The sequence below is a fragment of the Manihot esculenta genome, chromosome 15 (assembly GCF_001659605.2).
Source record: "Manihot esculenta cultivar AM560-2 chromosome 15, M.esculenta_v8, whole genome shotgun sequence".
Lineage (NCBI taxonomy): Eukaryota > Viridiplantae > Streptophyta > Magnoliopsida > Malpighiales > Euphorbiaceae > Manihot > Manihot esculenta.
The window spans coordinates 13,679,148-13,699,224 of record NC_035175.2 but is presented as its reverse complement, the minus strand read 5'-3'; the positions used below and the strand labels follow the sequence as shown (position 1 = coordinate 13,699,224).

The following is a 20,077-nucleotide window of genomic DNA, read 5'->3' as shown; positions in this document are numbered from 1 at the left end:
AGTTTCAAAAATAATTGTTTTAACTACGTAGGTAGATGTGAGTATTCGGTTTAAATTAAAATAATTTATTTTTATTTTTTATTTTTTTTTCAATTGATTTAGTTTTTATTTTTAAAAATTTCAGTTATTTTGATTTAGTTCAATTTTAATAAAAAAAAATTGATAAAACTGAACGGAATCTATTAGTAAGCAGTAGTATATTATTTTTCATAATTTAGGGAGATTAGAATATAACCAAAGTTAAAATACTCCAATTGAATTTTAAAATACTAAAAATAAAATGTAAAAAATAAAAAGTCTAAAAAATCTAATCAATTAAATTAAACCAAATCGAATTAGATTGATTTGGTTCAAATTAATTTTTATGTAAAGTCGGTTCGACATTATTTTTAAAAATAATAAAATTTTAATTATCGGTTTATTCGATTTAATATGATTTTAAACCGAATCAATCGACTGAATACTCATTGCAAAATACAAGTTACCTTATTCGCTGACCTTTTTACAAAAGCATAATGGCATGCAACTAACATTATTATAAATATGTTGCCTTAACAGCTGCACACAACAAGAGAGCTTCAACAACAATTAAACAATGTGTTTAAATGGAGTTGAGGAATGTGTTAAATTTGGACTAAATTTAACTCATCTTAAGGATAATTAAAGAGGAGGAGTGTTTAAAACCCTTATAACGAGCACATTACCCCTATTCAAAACTGATGTGGGATTCAACACATTTTCTCATGTTCAAAACTACATTGGAACATGACATATTTATGAGAGGTCCAACTATAGAAAGTCCAACATCGATAAGGGAGACTCTGATATCATGTTAAATTTAGGTCATTCCTAACTCACCCAAAAACTAAATCAAGGGGAGAAGTGTCTAAGACCCTTATATCGATGTAGAATTTAATAAAATATTTTATAAAATAAAAGAAGGTAATGGTAAGAAGACAAGAAATAATTAGACAATTTCTGTATATTTTCTCTATTGAAATGAGTGTGTTTATATACAGATTACAAAGTCTTGTTAAGCCAACTCCTAAGAATCTTCTGTCAATCAATTAGTGTCAGTCAGCCTATAATTATATAATTTTCTTTAATTATGTTCAAATTATATTCAAATTCTAACACTCCCCTCAAGTTGGAGTATAGATATTTATCATGCCTAACTTGTTAGAAAGATATTCTATTTGAGACCCATTTAAAGTTTGGTAAGTAATCAAATTTTCTTGAATTTTCTCACGAATGAAATGACAATCAACTTTGATATATTTAGTCCGTGCGTGGTATACTGGATTGGAAGCAATGTGAAGAGCAATTTGATTAACACACCAAAGTTTCGCGGGTAATACAATATCCATACCAACTTCTTTCAACAGATAATTTATTTATAGAATTTCACAAATGAATTGAGCCATAGCCCTATATTCTGACTCGGCACTGTATCTGAATACCACATTTTGCTTCTTACTTTTCCAGAATACTAGGTTTCCTGTAACAAACACATTGTAGTCTGTGGTCGACTTTCTATCACTTTTAGATCCCGCCCAATCAGTATCAGAAAAACACTCAAGTGCAATATGCCCATGATCACGGTAGAGTATACTGAGTCCAGTGATCCCCTTTACATAACATAGAATTTGTTTTAGAGCGGCCAAATGTTTCACTGTAGGTGCAAAAATGAACTGACTTACAACACTTATTGCAAAAGCAATATCTGACCGAGTCATCACTATAAGGTAGTTCAGCTTTCCAACCAACCTCCTATACCTCTTTGGACCATTATAAGAGTCTCCGTCATCTTTGTGAGATATATATTAGAAAATATTAGTGTGCTACAGGGTTTAACTCCCATCTTCCCAGTTTCTATTAGTAAGTCAAAGATATACTTTCTTTGAGATAGAAAAATTCACTTTTTACTCCTCAAGACTTCAACTCCTAAGAAATACTTAAGTTGATCCAAGTCTTTAGTATGAAAACTAGCATGCAAGTAATTTTTTAGAGAAGAGATTCCTGCACTATCATTTCCTGTAATGACAATGTCATTAACATACACAATAAGGAGAATAATATATGTATCTGAATTTCTATAAAAGACTGAGTGATCACACTTGCTTTTTTTTTAACCTAAATTCTTGAATAACTTCACTGAACTTGTCAAACCATGCACAAAGACTCTGCTTTAAACTTTACAAAGATGTCTTCAAGCGGCATACTTTTCCATACTCCCACAACACCTGCCTTGAAATAGAAATAAAAAAAATATAGACTTAGCACAATACCAAAAAACAGAACAGAAAGGTATTGTACTACTTGAAAGAAAGATCCTTTAATCAGCCAAGCCCGATGACAGAAAAAGTATCGGTGTAACATCCAAAAAATAAATAAATAAATAAATAAAAAGAAAAAAGAATAAAAAAAATAAAAAAAAGAAGATAAATTAAAATTTAATTTAAAGACAAGTGGCTCAATGCTAACCGCTTAACCAAATGAATTTTGTAAATAAAAAAAAAAGAAAAAGAAAAGAAAAGATTAGAAGAAACCCATCTTCTTCAATTTTCTTCTCATTGCCGTGAACCAAGAGGAAGACCCCATTTCTCCATCTTTTTTCTTTCTACACCAAATTTCTTTAAATTTTCACCTCCAATCAATTACCCATTTTCTCCCAACATCTTTCCAAAATAGAACTTAAAAAAAAAAGAGAAATAAAAGGGAAAATTCAAGGTTGAGGGAGAGTGAATAGTAACCAAGTGTTGGAAAATGTAAAGGTATGATAGGTATTTTGATGTAGCAATGTTTCTTATCATTTTTATGTGAATATTTATGAGGGATATTGCATAAATATGATTTATATGTTTATATTTGAAGAAGTGGAAGGGAAGAGTGGAAACTCCAAAGAGAAAGGAAAGGAGGAATAGAAAATTTAAGTTTGTGCAAGATTTTGGAAGGTTTAAGATTTGTGTTTAACTTTATTTGAATAAATTCAAGAATTTGTTAATTATGTTCTATTTGAAAATTTTACTATCTTAGTAGAATTAGATAAGTGAATAATATTTTAGTTATATTGCGTGATCAAAGTTTGAAGAAATAATAGACTTGATAGATAGAAAATTTTGGAATTAATATGTAATTTGATCAAAACTCAAGTTATGGACAAGTAAAATGTCTCTAAATAAAGAAAAATTTGAAAAATGAAGATTTATTCGGTTAAAAAAAAGTATTAAGATTTGTCTAAATAAGAAATACTACTTTTTATGGGTTAAACATTGTAAATTAGTTAAATTAGAGTTAAAAGAAAGTTATAGGATAAAAATAAAAATTAAAAAAAAAGAGAAATGAGGTATGGTGTAACGTGATAAATAGAAAGAGATATTAGATTAGATGATAAAAAAATATAATAATAGTTAATTAATTAAGGATTAAATTATGAATTTGTTATTTATGTAGTTGAGTTAAATTAATAGATTTATATGATATGATAACATTTAAAAGCAGAATTGTAATATGATAAAATATACAAATTGAATAATTTAAAGTTACACCATATTGAAATTTTTGTCCTCATATTAAATGTATCAATTATTTAAAGTATAACCCTAGTAAGTTTGGTGGGAATTGTGAGTTAATTTAAGGGCGTGGCATGTCATATACAAATTTTGCGGTACTGCACTACAGTTACACTGATTTTTGGAATACTTACAGGTACGACTGATATACTCTACCGCTACAATTATAGACTCGGCTTTTGAGCCATACAATTATTTAGCAGTTTGTACCCTACAGATATAGCTTGACTTAACAGTTTCATTTAAATTTATATGGGCCAAAAAGAAAATAAAAATAATAAATAAATAAAAGTATTAAGAGAAAACAAAACTTTTTACATGTGAAAAAAAAAACTATAAAATTAAAATATGTATTTATATATAAAATAATAATATGATTTAGAATTATTTTAAATTATTTGTTATATAATTTATTGTTATTTGTTTGATTTATTGTCGATAAATGAATTTTGATTTAAATGTTTTATCTAAAAAAAGTTAAGTACCACTAAGCAATTTGCTTAGCACGTATAAATTTATTTTTCTTCGCACAGATTGTAGTTCTAAAGAGTATTAGATCAAGACCTGTATTAACCTAATCATAGTTACATTATTAACTATTTTGGAGTATATTTTGAAAATTTTATATAAAATTGATTTTGAAAATATGACATGTATATAAAGTTTTAGAAATGAAGTTGTAAATGGCTGTGAATTAGATATATTTGAAGATTTTAATTTTGGTGTAAATATTGGTTATTAGTATAAGTTTTTGTATTGAGATCAATGAAATGGTTTATGAAGTGTTTGATCGGAAATTATGTTGATAGAAGTTTGGGGGTTAAAGTTGAAGTTTATAAAAGTGTGATATTACTATTCATTGGTGGAATTAAGCCCATATTTCAAGGAAAACTCTGTTGGATTTTCGATAAAAAAAAAAAGAAAAAGAAAAAATGTCATGAATTACATGATATAAATTAAACAAAAAATAAGAGAACTGTCACAAAATGTGATGTCTCCGGCTCGGCTAATTAAATAACCGGATAGGGGGCGTTACAATCGGAGGATGGCCGGAAATGTCAAGGCGATACCGTAGATGAAACGGGAGGTCCAACGGACGTCCCACGCGCCTCCATTTATTGGCTCGTGAAATCTACAGCAGAGATAATGAACGACGTGTGAGACCCACTTATTTGCCGCCGGGTCACCGGTCTTTAAAGATCTGCCGAAAATGCTTTTGTGCTTCTTTCTAGGATGGTGGTGAGACAAGATATTCACCGGAAGAGGTGATTCAAACAAAACAGTCTCCTTTCTAAGGAAACCAAAGAAAAAAAATTATGGAATAAATATGAAAATTCAATTTCAGAACAAGAGACTTTGATACCATGTAAGAAGACAAGAAATAATTGAGTAATTTCTGTGTACTTCCTCTATTGAAATAAGTATATACAGATTATAAAGTCTTATTAAAACAACTGTTAAAAATTTTCTATCAATCAATTAGTATTAATCGATTTATAATTATATAATCTCTTTTAATTATGCTCAGATTATGTTGATCGGTCATGAAAAAGTAAAATTTCAAAACCTTCTTAATAATTCAAATCGGTGACTCTGCCGCTGGCTGTCTCATGGTTCCCTCTACTTCGTCCCAGTGATGTTTCTCAACTCTAGATAGAGCTCTTTACTTAAGGCCAGCCTTCTTCTTCTATGCATTATTGAAACTGGACGAAATTTGGTTCTAATTTGAGCTATTAAGAGATTTTTAGTTGGTTTGATACTATTCTAAAACAAACCTTCTGATTGCACACCGACATTTCTCTCCAAAGATTAGATAATTTGAGTCAATTAAAATAATTTATGAAATAGAATTACTCTTCCATTCTCCTCTTTTCTCTTTTTTTTTTCTTTTTTAAAACAGTTCTATTATCTATTTAATGTTCCCAAATTAGATTTCTTTTCATTTTTCTTTTTCTTTTTCTCTCAATCCAAACAAAAGGTAATATTTTACTCACCCTAATGATTCCTCCAGCTTTGCACCTAAAATATTCAACCATTACTTCTCATGGTCATTGTCTTCTGATAGCAAATTAAGCTCAGGTTTTCAGTTCGTCCATGAAAGCCACAAGCTAACAATTGGGTTCTCATGGTCATCGTCTTCTGACATCAAAGCTCAGTTTTCCAGTTCCTCCATGAAAGCCACAAGCTAATTAGAATTCTCACATCAAGTAGAGATAGGAGTGGTAAACAACATATAAGTGGCAATGTTATATCAATTCTTATCAGGGCCGGAGGGAGGGTACGGCAAGGGGCACGTGCCGTACCAGCGATCGGAAAATGTTTTGAAGGGGAATGAAGGTGCCGCAGCGGCGCAGCCGGTGGTGCCGCAGCACTGCAGTTGCAGCCGGTGGTGCCCTACCAAAGAGAAGCTCCTGGCTCCGCCACTGATTCTTATTGTAAAGCTTTGCATGTGCTGGATATGGTGAAAAGAAAAAAAAGGATCTATCAAGAATAGATTTCTCAAGATGTATTCTGGTTACTGGGAGATCTTTAACAAGAAGTATCAGAGCTGAATGTTTGATAAAGTTTATAGCCCAATCTAATGCTATACAATAACAGTCATATTCAGAAAAAAATTCTAAGGATGACAAGTGGTTTATCACACTTCATAATGAAGAAGATTGATGGAAACTTTTGATAATAAAGAGCAAATGATCTCTACTGTCAATAAGGTCTTGCAGAAGTGTTGAAGAGAAAAAACCAAAATATAAACAGAAGGGAGGAGCGCTAGGAAAGATTTGTAAGCATAATTTGTAACATTGTGAATAATGTTTATGTATATGGAACTTAATTGAGAGAATCTTTAAAACCTTATTGTAATGGCTAATTTTGAAAAAATTTAAAATAAGTGATTTTTTTAAAAATTTTTGTATTTAGTAAAATTAACAGTATAAAAATTTAAGAGGATTGAATTTTTGTGAAAATTAATTTTGAATTAAAAGTAAATCTTACTAAAATTGTTAAAATTTTATAATAAATTATTTCACTAAAGCTATTTACATCAAAATTATTTAATTAGTCTTTAAAAACTTTTTTCTTTTTCTTTTATCTTTTGTTTATTTTAATTTTAAATTTATTTATATTTTTAATTAATTACTGCTATTTAAAAATTAATATATTTATAATTAATATTTAAAAATTTATTATATTATTTTTGTTTTAAAATAATTTTAATTTATATTTGTTAATTATAAAAAATTATATATAATTCAGATTATAAATATTATAAAAATATTAATAATAATTTTTCACTCAATGTAATAAAAATATTATTATTTATAAGAATAAATATTTATGTTCAATGTAAAAATAATGAATAAGTTAAATTAATTTAGTTTTATTATTAATTTATTTAATATAGAAAATTTAATTAAATTTTATTATAATTAAATTGATTCTAAATAAATAAATTTTTTATAAATAAAAATGAACTGAATTATATTAGTAGAATTTAATTTTTTTTTAAATGACATTAAATAAAATTTTAAAAATAAATAGAAAAAACATTTGTCAAACAATTTACATTTAAAGCGAGTTAACAAATAGGAAATATTGGATAGTGTACCACTTCATAATGCAACAAATTAATGACATCGTAATGAGTAATTAAAAAAAAATTAAAACTACTCATTAAATTAATATTATTATTAAAAGTTATTGATTTAATATAGCATTTTAATATAATAAATTATTCTGAGATGGCAGATGGCGGCATTCTAATGGAGCAGGTGAACAAGTTTTTTGTGAATTAAATAAGTCACTTTGTAAAATCTTTACATTGGTGAAAAAGATTCCTCGAATGTAGAGCACGCAAATCGTAAAATACTAATGCTATTTCAGTATTTTTTTGGGCACGTGTTTTATATGATAAATTTGAGATGAATTGGTCTATTTGTACTTTTTTTTTTTTGAGAAAATTTGTACATAAATTTTAAAAACACGTTAATAAATGAGTTTTAATTAATTAAACGTATAAGATAAAAATTTCATAATTCAATTAGAGGTGACATTTGGTATTGTAATAAATAAATAAAATAATTTTAAATAAAAATTAAATAAAATTAAATAGATTTAATTTAATTTAATTTAATTTATTAAAATTTTAATAAAATTTTTTATTTTTAATATTTTAAAATTTAATTAAAATATTTTAATTTTAATTATACTCTAATATCTATATATTATTAAAATTAATATACTATTATTATTAATTAATTAAATTAGTTTAATTAAATTTTAATTATAATATAATCTTTCTATATTATTAAAAATAATATATTATTATTACTAATTAATTTAATTATTTTTATTTTTTTTATTAAAATTAAATCAAAATAACTAAAATTTTTAAAATTAAAAATTAAACCAAACCGAAATAAATAATTAACCCAGCTTTAAGAGAAAGAGCATGTGCTCCAAGAATGTGGAATAATTGATCCTCAAATTAACCTTTATTGATCCCAAGCAAAAATAATACAAAAACTTCGTTCTCAATACAACACAATCGCAGTCAGAAAACCCTCACAAGACAACACTAGGAACAATCACCATTAAAAAATAATGCGGAAATTTCCAAATGACCAAAATCACGAATATAGTATAGTATCGCAACCATATGTTGTCAGCAAACGGAATGGAAAACAAAAAATGTGTTGAAGCCGCCCCCTCAGCCATCCTAGAATTGAAAAACAAGACGCTGGAAACCCAATTTTGGCAGTAGGACTATTAAATTAACCTCCAGAGTGGGAGACTGGAGTAGTCTCGAAGCGACCATTCTTGTATAAATTTATGAACTGTTCTGGCAAAGCATGCTCCACCTATAAACCGGGAATGAACATAATTAATGTAAAATTTCATAATTCATATATACAAGCATGCCGTATTTGTTCCCCCAAACATGCCAAATCTTTGGGAAGAAATAAGAGATAACGTCTGAAACTTACCCAATCACCATTAGGCTCTTCCCCTGGTACCAAAACATTGATCTCACTTGCCTTGGCAGTAGTTACAGATGCTCCCAAAGACTCTTTGCTTAAATATAACTGGCAGCCTGATGTGTTGTCCACAGAAACGGTAGGGGCTGAACCCTAGATTGAAGCACAAATTCGCTAGATATGAATTAGCTCACAAAAATACTCCATAAACTAATAACTGATTTGATATTCTAGAATCTTGATCTAATATGTCCTAAAAAATATTTATGGATTGTAAACAGGACTTAATAATCTAATAAAAATACCTGGCACTGCACCTCAACACCACTGCAATTCACAATCTCAAAAGCAGCCACAACATCCTGTTTATCAAGTTGAGAATGCAAAGTGAGACATCATCATACCTGAAGATATAACTAAACCACAGAGTAGTACTTCTCGTTTTTCCATTTTTCAACTTTTGACATGTTTCATACTAACCGTAAATACAACTCCCATCTTAGTGCATTTGTCAATAGTTATATTGTTGACTTTCCCTGCAAATTGTCAGAATCAAACTTAGGTTATCAGGTGTTGTAAATGAAAATGCAATGGAGATCCATAGGTGTATAACAGAGATCATCCACGCTTTGGATGTTAAACGTATAACAGTAAGATGATCAGGCTTATAAGAAAAAAGAGCTACCTTGAATCTGCAAGACAGAATCTTTGCAACCAAAAACATATACAGACTGTTTTGAATCACAGTTGCCAATTACCAAATCCTTTCTTCCAATTTGATTCTCAACAATCCACCTGCAACAAAAAAGAAATGCAATACACAGATCAAATCCTACAGATCAAATGGAAATCAAAGAATAACATAAACATTAGGGGTACTCACTTACGACCCATTTGAAGCTCAAGTTTTGGAGGTCCTGTCTTAGAAATAGAAGGTGAACTAGTACGGCTTTCTTTTCCACTGGCACCAACAACACCAGTCCTATCTGCACGGTTCTTTGTCTTCATATCAGCTGTGACCTTTCTAAGACCTAGGAAACAACAACAACAATAATAATTCAGATTTCTCAACATTCAATCTAAGGGAAAAGAAAGTTTCTATTTAATCTGAAAAGGAATACCTGACGTCACAGACTTGCTTGAGTTGAGTTCTTGGAAAACAGCAGCCATCCCTTCTTTTGGCTTTGACGAAGAAGGCTGAGAAGATTCAGCACTGAAGAGAGAAGCCGGTGGAGGTCGTGGAGGAGCAGGAGCACCTGGAGCAAGAGCTCTAGATGTAGCAGAAGTTGGTGCCTTTTTGCATGAAACACCCCATATTGGGCCCAAGGGATAATGATTCTTCACATAATCCCTCAAACCTGGCAAATATAACTCCTTCATGGCTTTGGCCCACTCAACATGATTTGGGTCTTTGCTTTTGTACTCTACAAGAATCTGAATGTTGCAATGAAGAATGCCAGCAACAACCAGTTAAGACTTACGATTAGTTTACTCCCTAATTAAACAAATTGTTGTCATGTGCAGATAGATCAAGCAAGTACAGTTTGTTATAATAGAAGTATCATAATACAATTAATGAAAAATACCACTCAACAAAGGTGTAATTCTTCAACTTTTCTTTGATAACTTGTTTACTATTTCCCCCTCTTATGAATAAGTGACTATCAGGGGTAACATAGCCACTTAAAGATGTCATATATGAACAACACTTAAAGATGTCATATATGAACAACACTTAAAGATGTCATATATGAACAACTTAGTATAACAATCATCCAAAAATAATGAAACATAAAGGTCAAAGAAAATGCAGGACTCAAAATTAACACCTAATACATTAACATCCTTGCCAAGCACCTGTTCAGTTGCCAAGCATAAAGGTCAAAGAGGTAGTTTCCTAGTGAGTTGCTGGGTTCCATTAGAGTTGTGAAGTACCTTGTTGTTATAAAATTCAGCCATTTGCCAACTCTCTTCGACATGTGCAATAGGCATGATCATACCTTGAATGAGAAAGAGCAATAAAATCAAGAACCACAAATCAAGCATTACATGCTATCCGAATATAAAACCACACAATTCGCTTACCACAATCTTTTCCTGTATAAGCAATCCAGACCATAGCTGTCAGGCCGTCAGCAGCAGACTTCAAGTGGTTAAAGAAATCAGATCTCTTTCCCTCTGTCATTGCATTTGCTTGCATGATCACTTCATTCAATGGCTTGAGAAATTCAGCCAACCCCGCATTGTCAGGTTTCTGCACCAGTGAAACATCACCAAAATCCAATTTACACAATGGAAATAACGTTGAAAGTAGAAATCCCGCATATGACTAATCGCTGAAGATAGTCACTAGTTCTACTTTCCCATGTTCCTCTTTAGAATTATCCCTCAGTAATTACAACATCACTTCCACAAGAGAACATTGATTCCAAGTGTAAGACTGTGTCAATTCGAAACTTATAGAAATGAGAGTTCAAATAAGGATCTTGCCACACCAAATATAACATGGCTTTGCTACTAACTATTCAGGAAAAATATGGAAAATGAATTAAACAGAGCTAAGTAACTGATAAGTTTTTAATGATTTCCCCCTCATTAAGTTGGTAATTTAATCATTGATTTTTTTCCTCCATCGGATCATATATATAAGCATAAGATCCATAAAATAGTGCCATCAATGATCTGAATCAAATTCATCCAATTTCCATTAATTCTCCAATGACGTAACCATATTAGCCTAAACACTCCTTACAGTGTAAAATCCAGCAAAGACAAACTATTATCTAATAATTCTTTAAGCTGAAAATGCACAGCATTTTCATCATCATCTAGTAATCTAAGTAAGCTAATTCCACAAGATCCTTACTGAATAACTGGACCGAGTATATGATAAATCCACATCCAGATTCAATATTCCCGATATTACATGAGGAATTAGAAGAAATTTTCCTTCAATGTGAAAAAAATGCTATAAAACAACAAAAAACAAAATCACAAAACCGAAAACGCAAATAAAAAAGAAAAAGAAAAAAACCACTACCTGAGTATGCTTAGCCTTAAAGAGAAGCTCCTTCTGAACACAAAAAGCCTGATGCACAATATTCGTGACCTCCAAAACCTGACCTCCAATCTTCTCAGCAGCAGCCGAAAGCTTACCAAAGAACTGCGCCAATAGATTGTCGAACGCAATACTTGACGGATCCGTGGCCAAATCAGCTCCAGCAAAGTCCGCAATGCCACGGTCCCTGCACCCCGATGAAGATAGCGCCTCCAACCGCGCCACCGCGGATTCGAGCCTGGCAATCAGCTTCCCCTCCATGACGAAAAGCGAAGCCCTACCTCCTTCCCTCGCTCAACACAGTGCCGAGCGTTGTTTGTTTTCGGTGTGTATATGAATGGAAGTGAGCAGATCTGGGGGAATGATTGGCGCGTGTGCGGATTTTAATGAGAGAATGTTTTTAGTGGAAAAGGGAGAGAGAGGTATTAGTTTATCTTTGGGTATAAAGTGTAATTTTGGACTTTATGGAGGGCTAAGTCTGAGAGCAAGAGGGAGCGGTCAGTTTCAAGCGAATCTTAGACGACACGTGTTGGCTCCATAGGAAATATCGGCTGTCCTCGTGGAGAGATGGGAGGATGCCAACCTCCCTTGATGAGACAAGTTTGTCAACATAAAGGGTTTTGATTGAAATTAGAGTTTAGAAATTAATATAAAAAAAATATTTTTAAATAAATTACTAATTAAAATATCTAAACTAAATATATTTAAATATTATTGGTGTAATAACATTTTAAATTCTTGAATAACTTAAATTATTCAATTACTAAAAGACATATGATTTGCCTAGCAGATTTTGATTTAAATGATCACTTTTTTATTCCTTATTTTAAAAAAATATTTACATTTTTAACATATTTAAATAGTTTATAGTGAAATTTTCATTGATTTTAAAATAATGAAAATACTAAATACGATTATTTTAGACAAGACATAAGTTAATATATGTTTATAATTTATATCCATATTCATGTTATTTTAAATTTGAAAAATTTTAAATTTAAATTATGATTACAGCGGCATAAATTTAAAAAATTAAATAAATATATGATCAGAATACATTAATAATATTATCGGTATGAAAATTTCATGTATGGGACCATATTACATAAGTTACTCTTATTATAATCAATTTTTATTATAATTAATTTATTTATATAAATAAAAAATAAATATATAATCGGTTACAATTATATATATACACAATAAATAAAAAAAGTTTATCTACTTTTACCATATAAAATAAAAAATTATTTAATACTTCAATTAACATAGTAATAAAATAAGTTATTAACACTATTAATTATTTAAGTCGCAAGTAAATAAATTTAATTTTTTTTATTTATATTGGTAATAGATTAATTATTCTATTATTAATATAATATAATATAAAAATAATTTCATTATTAAATTATACTACTTTTGCTAGTCTTAATATGAATAAACTTATTGTTATACTATTTTTAAAAAATAAACTTGTCGTTATACTGATTATTTTTCAATTATTTAATCTGACTTATCCAATATTTTAATTATTTAATTATATTTATTTTTTTTATGAAAATTGCATTTATCATGATTCAACGAATTAATATAATGTACAAAGTTTTGCGAGAAGATCCAATCAAAAAAATCTAAAAATAGTCCAACTACAGGTACAATCCAAGTCTAAAGTCTAAAAAATAGAACAGCGAAATCTAAACCAACTCAAGACAAAACTTAGCAACACAACCCTAAGTCCATGTTACACTACCCACCATTTCCATCGCTTAAAATATTGAAACAACCGTTCAACAGCAATTAAAGTCTGACATTAAAAAACAACATAAAGCCAACAAGAGCAAGCATGCAATGGCAGGAAGTCAAAATCGAGAATGATAGAGATGGACAACAGCGACTTCGAAACACGAGAATTATTGCGTAAGCGCAACAACCTCAGCCAATCGCGATCTAAGAGAACGTAATCTATCAGATATAATAGTGCAGTTTTGAGATACTAACACTATATAGTCATATATTCTTTGAAAAAGTTAGAAGGAAAACCACCGAACCTAATACAGACTATCTATATTTCAAAAGAAATCATCACATAACTATGGATCTACAAAAAAAACACAAGAAAAATAAATTAAAACTATCTATTGATCATCCACCCTAGCGAGAGTTTACTAAAGGCGGTGTGAACTCCTTTGACCAAAAACCAAAGGAAAATATACCACTAAATTTAATAAAATATGAAACGGAAACATACCAGAAATAAATAAAAAGGAAAATCAAACAAAATAAAGAACAAAAATTAAGTTTTGAGACGGCAAAATCTCTTGACAACACAATCGCACCATGATGGCACCCTATTATGAATTTTCTTTTCAAGACTTTTTCTTTCTAATCCATTTGAAAATTCCAAGTAGTTTTTAAAAAAAATTAAAAAAAAAAAACCTTTTTTAACTAATTGTAGAAATAAAAATACGAATATCCAAGATGGGATTTTTCAATTTTGGCATGGAGCGAGAGGGTTTCTTTTTTGCAACTACTTTTTTTTTTCTATTTAAATTTATCAGTATAAAATATAAACTTATTTCTTACAAAATTAAATCATATGTTTGAGTTGTAGTTTTTAAATATAATGCTAATTAGTTAATATATATACATATTTAAATATGCAAAATAAATATTTTTTAAATATTTATTATCAACGCGAAATATATGAATTAAAGACGAAATATCTTCTATTAGGTAATATTTAAAGTTTATTTAAACGCAATAAAATGAAAATTGAAATTTTGAGAATGAGAGATCATATACATTTTCTGCCCTATTGGGTCGTAATAGTTCTAAAAGTTTTTTTTCTAATTCATATTTTACTTCTCTTTGGGTTTTTTTTTTAAAGAAAAGTCAGGATTTATGCCATTTTTAGGAAATAATGCCAAGCTCTTTTTTCCACTCTATTTCATAATCAAATATATATATTTTTTTATTTAATAGTATACTTTTAATTAATTTTAACCTATTTAACATTTTAATATTTAAAATTATTCTAATAGTAAAAAATAATAATTAATATAATTATTAAATTTGAACTATACTGTTACGTTATTATACTTTTATTATTTATAATAATTTATGCATTTGTGATTAGCAAGAAATTGATGATGGCATTGCTTCTTGGTAAATTGTTATTCTATTTTTCCATAAAAAAATATATATAGCGAGAGCTTTCTAGAGTTATTTAAGAAAATAAGTGGCATTCCTGCTGATGGTGTTTATAGTTGAAGAGAGAAAACCACTAAACTCTTTAAAAAATTTTAATATTTCACCATAATTAAGATAATAAATTTTAAGATTTTTTTTTAAAATTTTAAATTTTAAATTAGTTTAGTATTAAAAATTAATTTAAATACTATATGAGCCAAATAACCCTGACATCCCTTCCTAAGCAACCTACGAGCCTGAAGAGCTGATATCAGACCTCTAGGTGTACCCCTCCTGTCTCCCCTGAAGACAACCTCTGACCCATCCTGACCTCTGAACCTGACTACCTTGTCCCTGCAGTCCAAGGTAGCACCATGGGTAGATAACCAGTCCATCCCTAGAATGACGTCAAAATCTGTCAAGTCTAGAACCACAAGGTCGGCGGACAAGCATCTTCCCTCAACAAAGACTGGACTGCACTGGTAGACTGACTCTGCCACTGATGGATCACACTTGGGTCCACCGACCCAAAGAGGACACTCTAACTCAGAGATCATCAACCCCAACCTCTGGACGGCTCTCGGAGCAATAAAAGAATGAGATGCACCAGGGTCCATTAAGGCATACACATCTGAACAACCAATGACTAAGTTACCTGCCACCACGGTGTTAGATGCATCTGCCTCCTGCTGTGTCATTGTGAAGATCCGTGCTGGAGCTGATGGACCTTCACCTCTGAAACCCGCTGAAGAAGAGGCTGCCCCTCTCCCTCTGCCTCTGCCACTGGCCTGAGTCACGGCTGGAGCTGCTGGCTGAGCCACACTGCCAGAAGCTGTCTGCTGAGACTATGCTCCAAAAGCTGCCCTAGGACACTCCCGAGCTATGTGTCCCTCTTGCCCGCATCTGAAGCAGGCTGTTGTCCCAGCCCGACAAACTCCCCTGTGTAGCCTACCACACTTTGCACAAACTGCATTATCCGCACCAGAGCTCGAGCCACTCCCTAGTCCCAGACTGGACTTGACTTTGTTCCAAAACTTGTTCTTCTTGGGCTTCCTAGTGGCGTTACTCCACTTTTTGCTACCTGAAGCTGCTGCACTAAAAGAAGAAGAGCCTGGGGTCTTAGAACCAGAAGGTTGTGCCACTGACTGCTTAACTGTCCCCTGAACGATGGCACTGGCCTCCATTTTCCGGGCCATATCCACTATGGCATAGAAGCTCTCCCTATCTGCTGACTGGATCAAGGAGGAATATCTGGAGTGGAGTTTCATGATATACCTCCTTGACCTTTTCTGGTCTGAGTCAAGGTTTTGCCCTGCAAATAGCAACAACTCCTAGAACCTGTCTGTGTACTCCTCTACACTCATCTCATCAGTCTGCCTCAATTGCTCAAACTCTATCATCTTCAGCTCCCTTAAACTATCTGGGAAAGCCCATCCTGCAAACTCATTTGCAAACTCTTCCCAAGACATGCTGTCTACCCTCGAGTTCACATAGTTCTTGAACCACTCTCGTGCCTTCTTGCACTTCAGCGTGAACCCAGCCATTTGAATGGCTCTACTGTCATCAGCCCCAATCTCATTTGTGATCACTTTAACCCTTTCAAGGTGCACAAATGGGTCATCCCCTTTTTCATACTAAGGAGCACCCAATTTCATGTAGTCGGTCATCTTGACCTTGCTCCCACTGGCTGAGCTAGGTCTAGGAGGTTGAGTAGCTGGGGCTGCTGGTTCTGCTGGAGGAGGAAGAGGTGCAACATTTTCTGTGGTAGGGTTTGCTGGATTTGGATAGTGAGGTGGAGGTGGGTACATTGGGTATTGTGGGTATGGTGGATAATAAGGTGGGTATGGCATCTGTGTGGGATAAGGGGTGAAACTATGGTAGTCCGATGTGCCTCCCATCGAATACCCAGGGTTTTGTGAGAAGGGTGGGTAGTAAGGTGGCTGAACAAATCCCGAGGCCTGAGTGCCTCCTTGGGATTCTTCCATTCCCTCTTCTGACATGCTAACTCCCAAACTGCCATCCCTCCTCTGCTCTACATCCATGTCATCCCCCATGTCCTCTGACGCTCCTCCCTGAACTGTTCCTCTGACTGATCTGCTTCTTCCCAGATCCAAAGACCTTCTAGGGTCTCTTACTGCTCTTTCTCTGTTAGACCTACTTGACATTGCCCTAGGCAATGCTGGAGGACGGGCGCTCGTGCCCTCATCCTCAGGTGGTACTCCAGTCAATCTTGCTGATCGACGAGTTCCTCTCATCCTGTTTTCTGAAAAACAGTACACATCACATAAGCATTAGCATCATATGGTTCATGTGGGCACACATGAACTCGTATCACATATCATAGCATATCATTAATGCACATGCATATAATCATGGCATTTCACATCATCATATAAGACAGGACTCCACATCCTATCCTAGTGGACATGATCTTCCTATTGTGCTTGACCTTCTATAACATCTATGAGCTCGACACTCTAGGTCCGACCATATGAACCTAGGGCTCTGATACCATTCTGTAACGACCCGAAAATCGGACCGTTCCGGCGCTAGGATCCAGATCGGCTTAAGGCCGCCGGGACCCGTAGCAAGCCTGACATGTAACCTGTAAACCTGTTTAATCCCATACATGATCAACAATCATACATAAAAAATTTAAAACTTTTCTTTCATACATTCTATCATACACCAAACTCAACCTGTGCATGCACTGAACATGGTCATAATCATAAACTTGACCCCTCTATGGGATCTCATCAATGCCCCCAATGGGTGGCATAACAAGTGTTGAGTTGGCTAACATAGTCATCAATATACATTAAGATCATGTAACAAAAAGGGATTACAACATCTATAGGGTCAAGCACAACTTCTAATCCTCAATATCATTATACATAACATAACTATTCAGTTATACATCATCTTACAATTTATCATGTCCACTTTCTAACTATTACAATTACAAGACTTTACTCTTCTTGACTTCTCTGTCTAGCCCGTACCTGCAATCCTGGGGGATTAGGGAAAAGGGGTGAGCTACTAGAGCCCAGTGAGCAGAATGATAGAAAACAACATTTAAATCTCATGCCATCATGTAATGCAACACATCACAACAAATCACGTCTCGGATGGTATTGTCACCAATAGTCCTCTACATTCCAAAGTGTCGGGACGTAGAATGGGTACAACCGGTCTTTCTCTTAACATAACATATCATAACATACCAATGTGCCAGGGACGTAGAATGGGTACAACCTGGACTTTCATACCATATCATGCCGTAACATCATCATACCATATGAGGACTAAAGGATCATTCAATAACCAATCCACATCAACATCATAAATGCAATGCAACATATTCGTGAATTCTAATGCAAACAACCTAATTCATCGCATGGCATTCATGATGCATGAACATGCTCAACTGTGTAATTCATTTTCTTTAAAAACATAAAGGTTTATTCTACTCACCTCTGGCTGAAGCTCTACTGACTCAGAAGCAGCTGAACTCACTGCTGGGGTCCTCGGTTCCTCGGGTCCGAACCTACACAGGTGGACTCAAATGAGGGACCAACATACTATGACATAACTCTAAAAAACATCCCCCAAAAACCTCCTAAAACACCTCAAAACATCCATGCAAAACATGCAAAGAAAGGCTGGACAGGGCACTTTCGGCGGCAAGTTCGGCGGCCGAAAGTCCCTCCAAAGCCGAAAGTCAGGCAGGTTCGGCGGCACCTTCGGCGGCCGAAACTCCCAGACAGAGGCGAAACTCATGCATGTTCGGCGGCACTTTCGGCGGCCGAAACTCCCAGACAGAGGCGAAAGTCCTCTTTCGGGGGCAAGCTTCAGCAGCCGAATGCTGCCTCCACAAGGGGGTTCGACGGCCGAAAGTCCCTTCGGCTGCCGAACCTGGTTTCTCCCAAAGGGCAGAAACTTGGTTCAAACATGCACAAATGCCTCCAAACTCATACCAACATGCATTTAGCTCAACCAAAACATGCATACAAGCTCCTAGGGGTCTCAAACTACCTTAAACCCCAACTACAACACATCAAGCATACATTTACACGCCACATTGTTCATTAGCATACATTTATACCCATAAACATAACTATAACCTAAACATGCATTCTACCCCCATAGATCTACTTAAAACTTACTTAAAACATACAATGAGCTTAAGATCGGCTCTTACCTCTTGAAGATCGAGAGATAGACGACCCAAAACTCGAAGGTGGGAGCGATTGGGTTCTTGAACCTCCAAGCTCCCAAAACTTTGCTCAAAAGCTCAAATCTTCAAAACAAAGTTAAAACAAATGAAAATCTTGAAAGATTTAGAGGAAAAACATCAAAGATCGGTGAGGGACGGTAGAGAGCTCACCTTGGCTGAAAATGGGGAAAAAGCTCGCCCGTTTTCGGCTAAGGGACCCTTTTATAGTGGCTGGCCAGGCCACGTTCGGGGGCCGAACGTGCCTTCGCATGCATGCCATGTTCGGCGGCCGAACTTGAGGTTCGGCTGCCGAACCTGGACTTCCCTTCACTTATGTCTTCGGGGGCCTAAGGCACACCCGAATGCCTGCATGTTCGGCGGCCGAACTTGAGTTTCGGCGGCCGAACCTGTGTTTTCCTCCAAGGTTGTTTTCATTCAAAAACTCATTTCCTTTTTACTTAAAATCATAAAATACATTAAAACATTTTAAGAAAACATGTTCCCACCCTACTAGAGGCTTCCGACATCCGAGATTCCACCGGACGGTAGGAATTCCGATACCGGAGTCTAGCCGGGTATTACATTCGGCGGCCGAAACTCCCTTCTAGAGCCGAAAGTCCAACTGTCGAGGGCAGGGTTCGGCAGCCGAAAGCTTGCCTCCACAGGCAGGTTCGGCGGCCGAAAGTCCCTTCGGCTGCCGAACCTGAGTTCTTCCAAAGTGGCAGAACTCAGCCTCCACATGCACATTTGCCTCCCAAACCATTCTAACATGCATTTAGCTATTCTACAATATGCATGCACACATACATAAGCTCATAGGGGTCTCAAAACTAGCCTAAACCCTAACCAAAACACATCAAACATATATATACAACATACATTAACCATAAAAGCACATAAGTCTTAACACTAAACAACTAACCTAATCATGCACTTCTACCCCACAAACTTTCATGAAACTTAATCAAAACATGAAAAGAGGTGAGGATCTACTCTTACCTCTTGAAGATCGAGAGGAGAGGTGATCCAACTCGGAGATGGGAGAGATCTAGCTCCTTGGGTCTCCAAG

The 20,077-nt window shown here is 33.6% G+C and overlaps 1 protein-coding gene across 1 annotated transcript; it reads right to left on the bottom strand.

Moving 5' to 3' along the window:
• Positions 1 to 8,043: 8,043 nt before the first annotated feature.
• LOC110600923 (cyclase-associated protein 1) lies at positions 8,044 to 12,012 on the bottom strand. The gene is made up of 10 exons (XM_021737855.2): positions 11,586 to 12,012; positions 10,631 to 10,799; positions 10,481 to 10,545; positions 9,667 to 9,979; positions 9,429 to 9,576; positions 9,231 to 9,340; positions 9,026 to 9,081; positions 8,851 to 8,907; positions 8,555 to 8,698; positions 8,044 to 8,428 (listed from the first exon to the last, which is right to left on the bottom strand). The coding sequence occupies exons 1-10, from the start codon at positions 11,862 to 11,864 to the stop codon at positions 8,342 to 8,344; spliced, it is 1,428 nt and encodes a 475-aa protein (XP_021593547.1). The 5' UTR covers positions 11,865 to 12,012; the 3' UTR covers positions 8,044 to 8,341.
• Positions 12,013 to 20,077: the final 8,065 nt, after the last annotated feature.

What these genes read in the sequence shown, in the direction of transcription:
- LOC110600923 (XM_021737855.2), bottom strand. Translation starts at nt 11,864, where the DNA reads ATGGAGGGGAAGCTGATTGCCAGGCTCGAATCCGCGGTGGCGCGGTTG. An exon ending in TTATACAGGAAAAGATTGTG is followed by an intron (nt 10,546 to 10,630) that starts GTAAGCGAATTG and finishes TTCTCATTCAAG; the next exon opens with GTATGATCATGCCTATTGCA. An exon ending in AAGCAAGTCTGTGACGTCAG is followed by an intron (nt 9,577 to 9,666) that starts GTATTCCTTTTC and finishes GTTGTTTCCTAG; the next exon opens with GTCTTAGAAAGGTCACAGCT.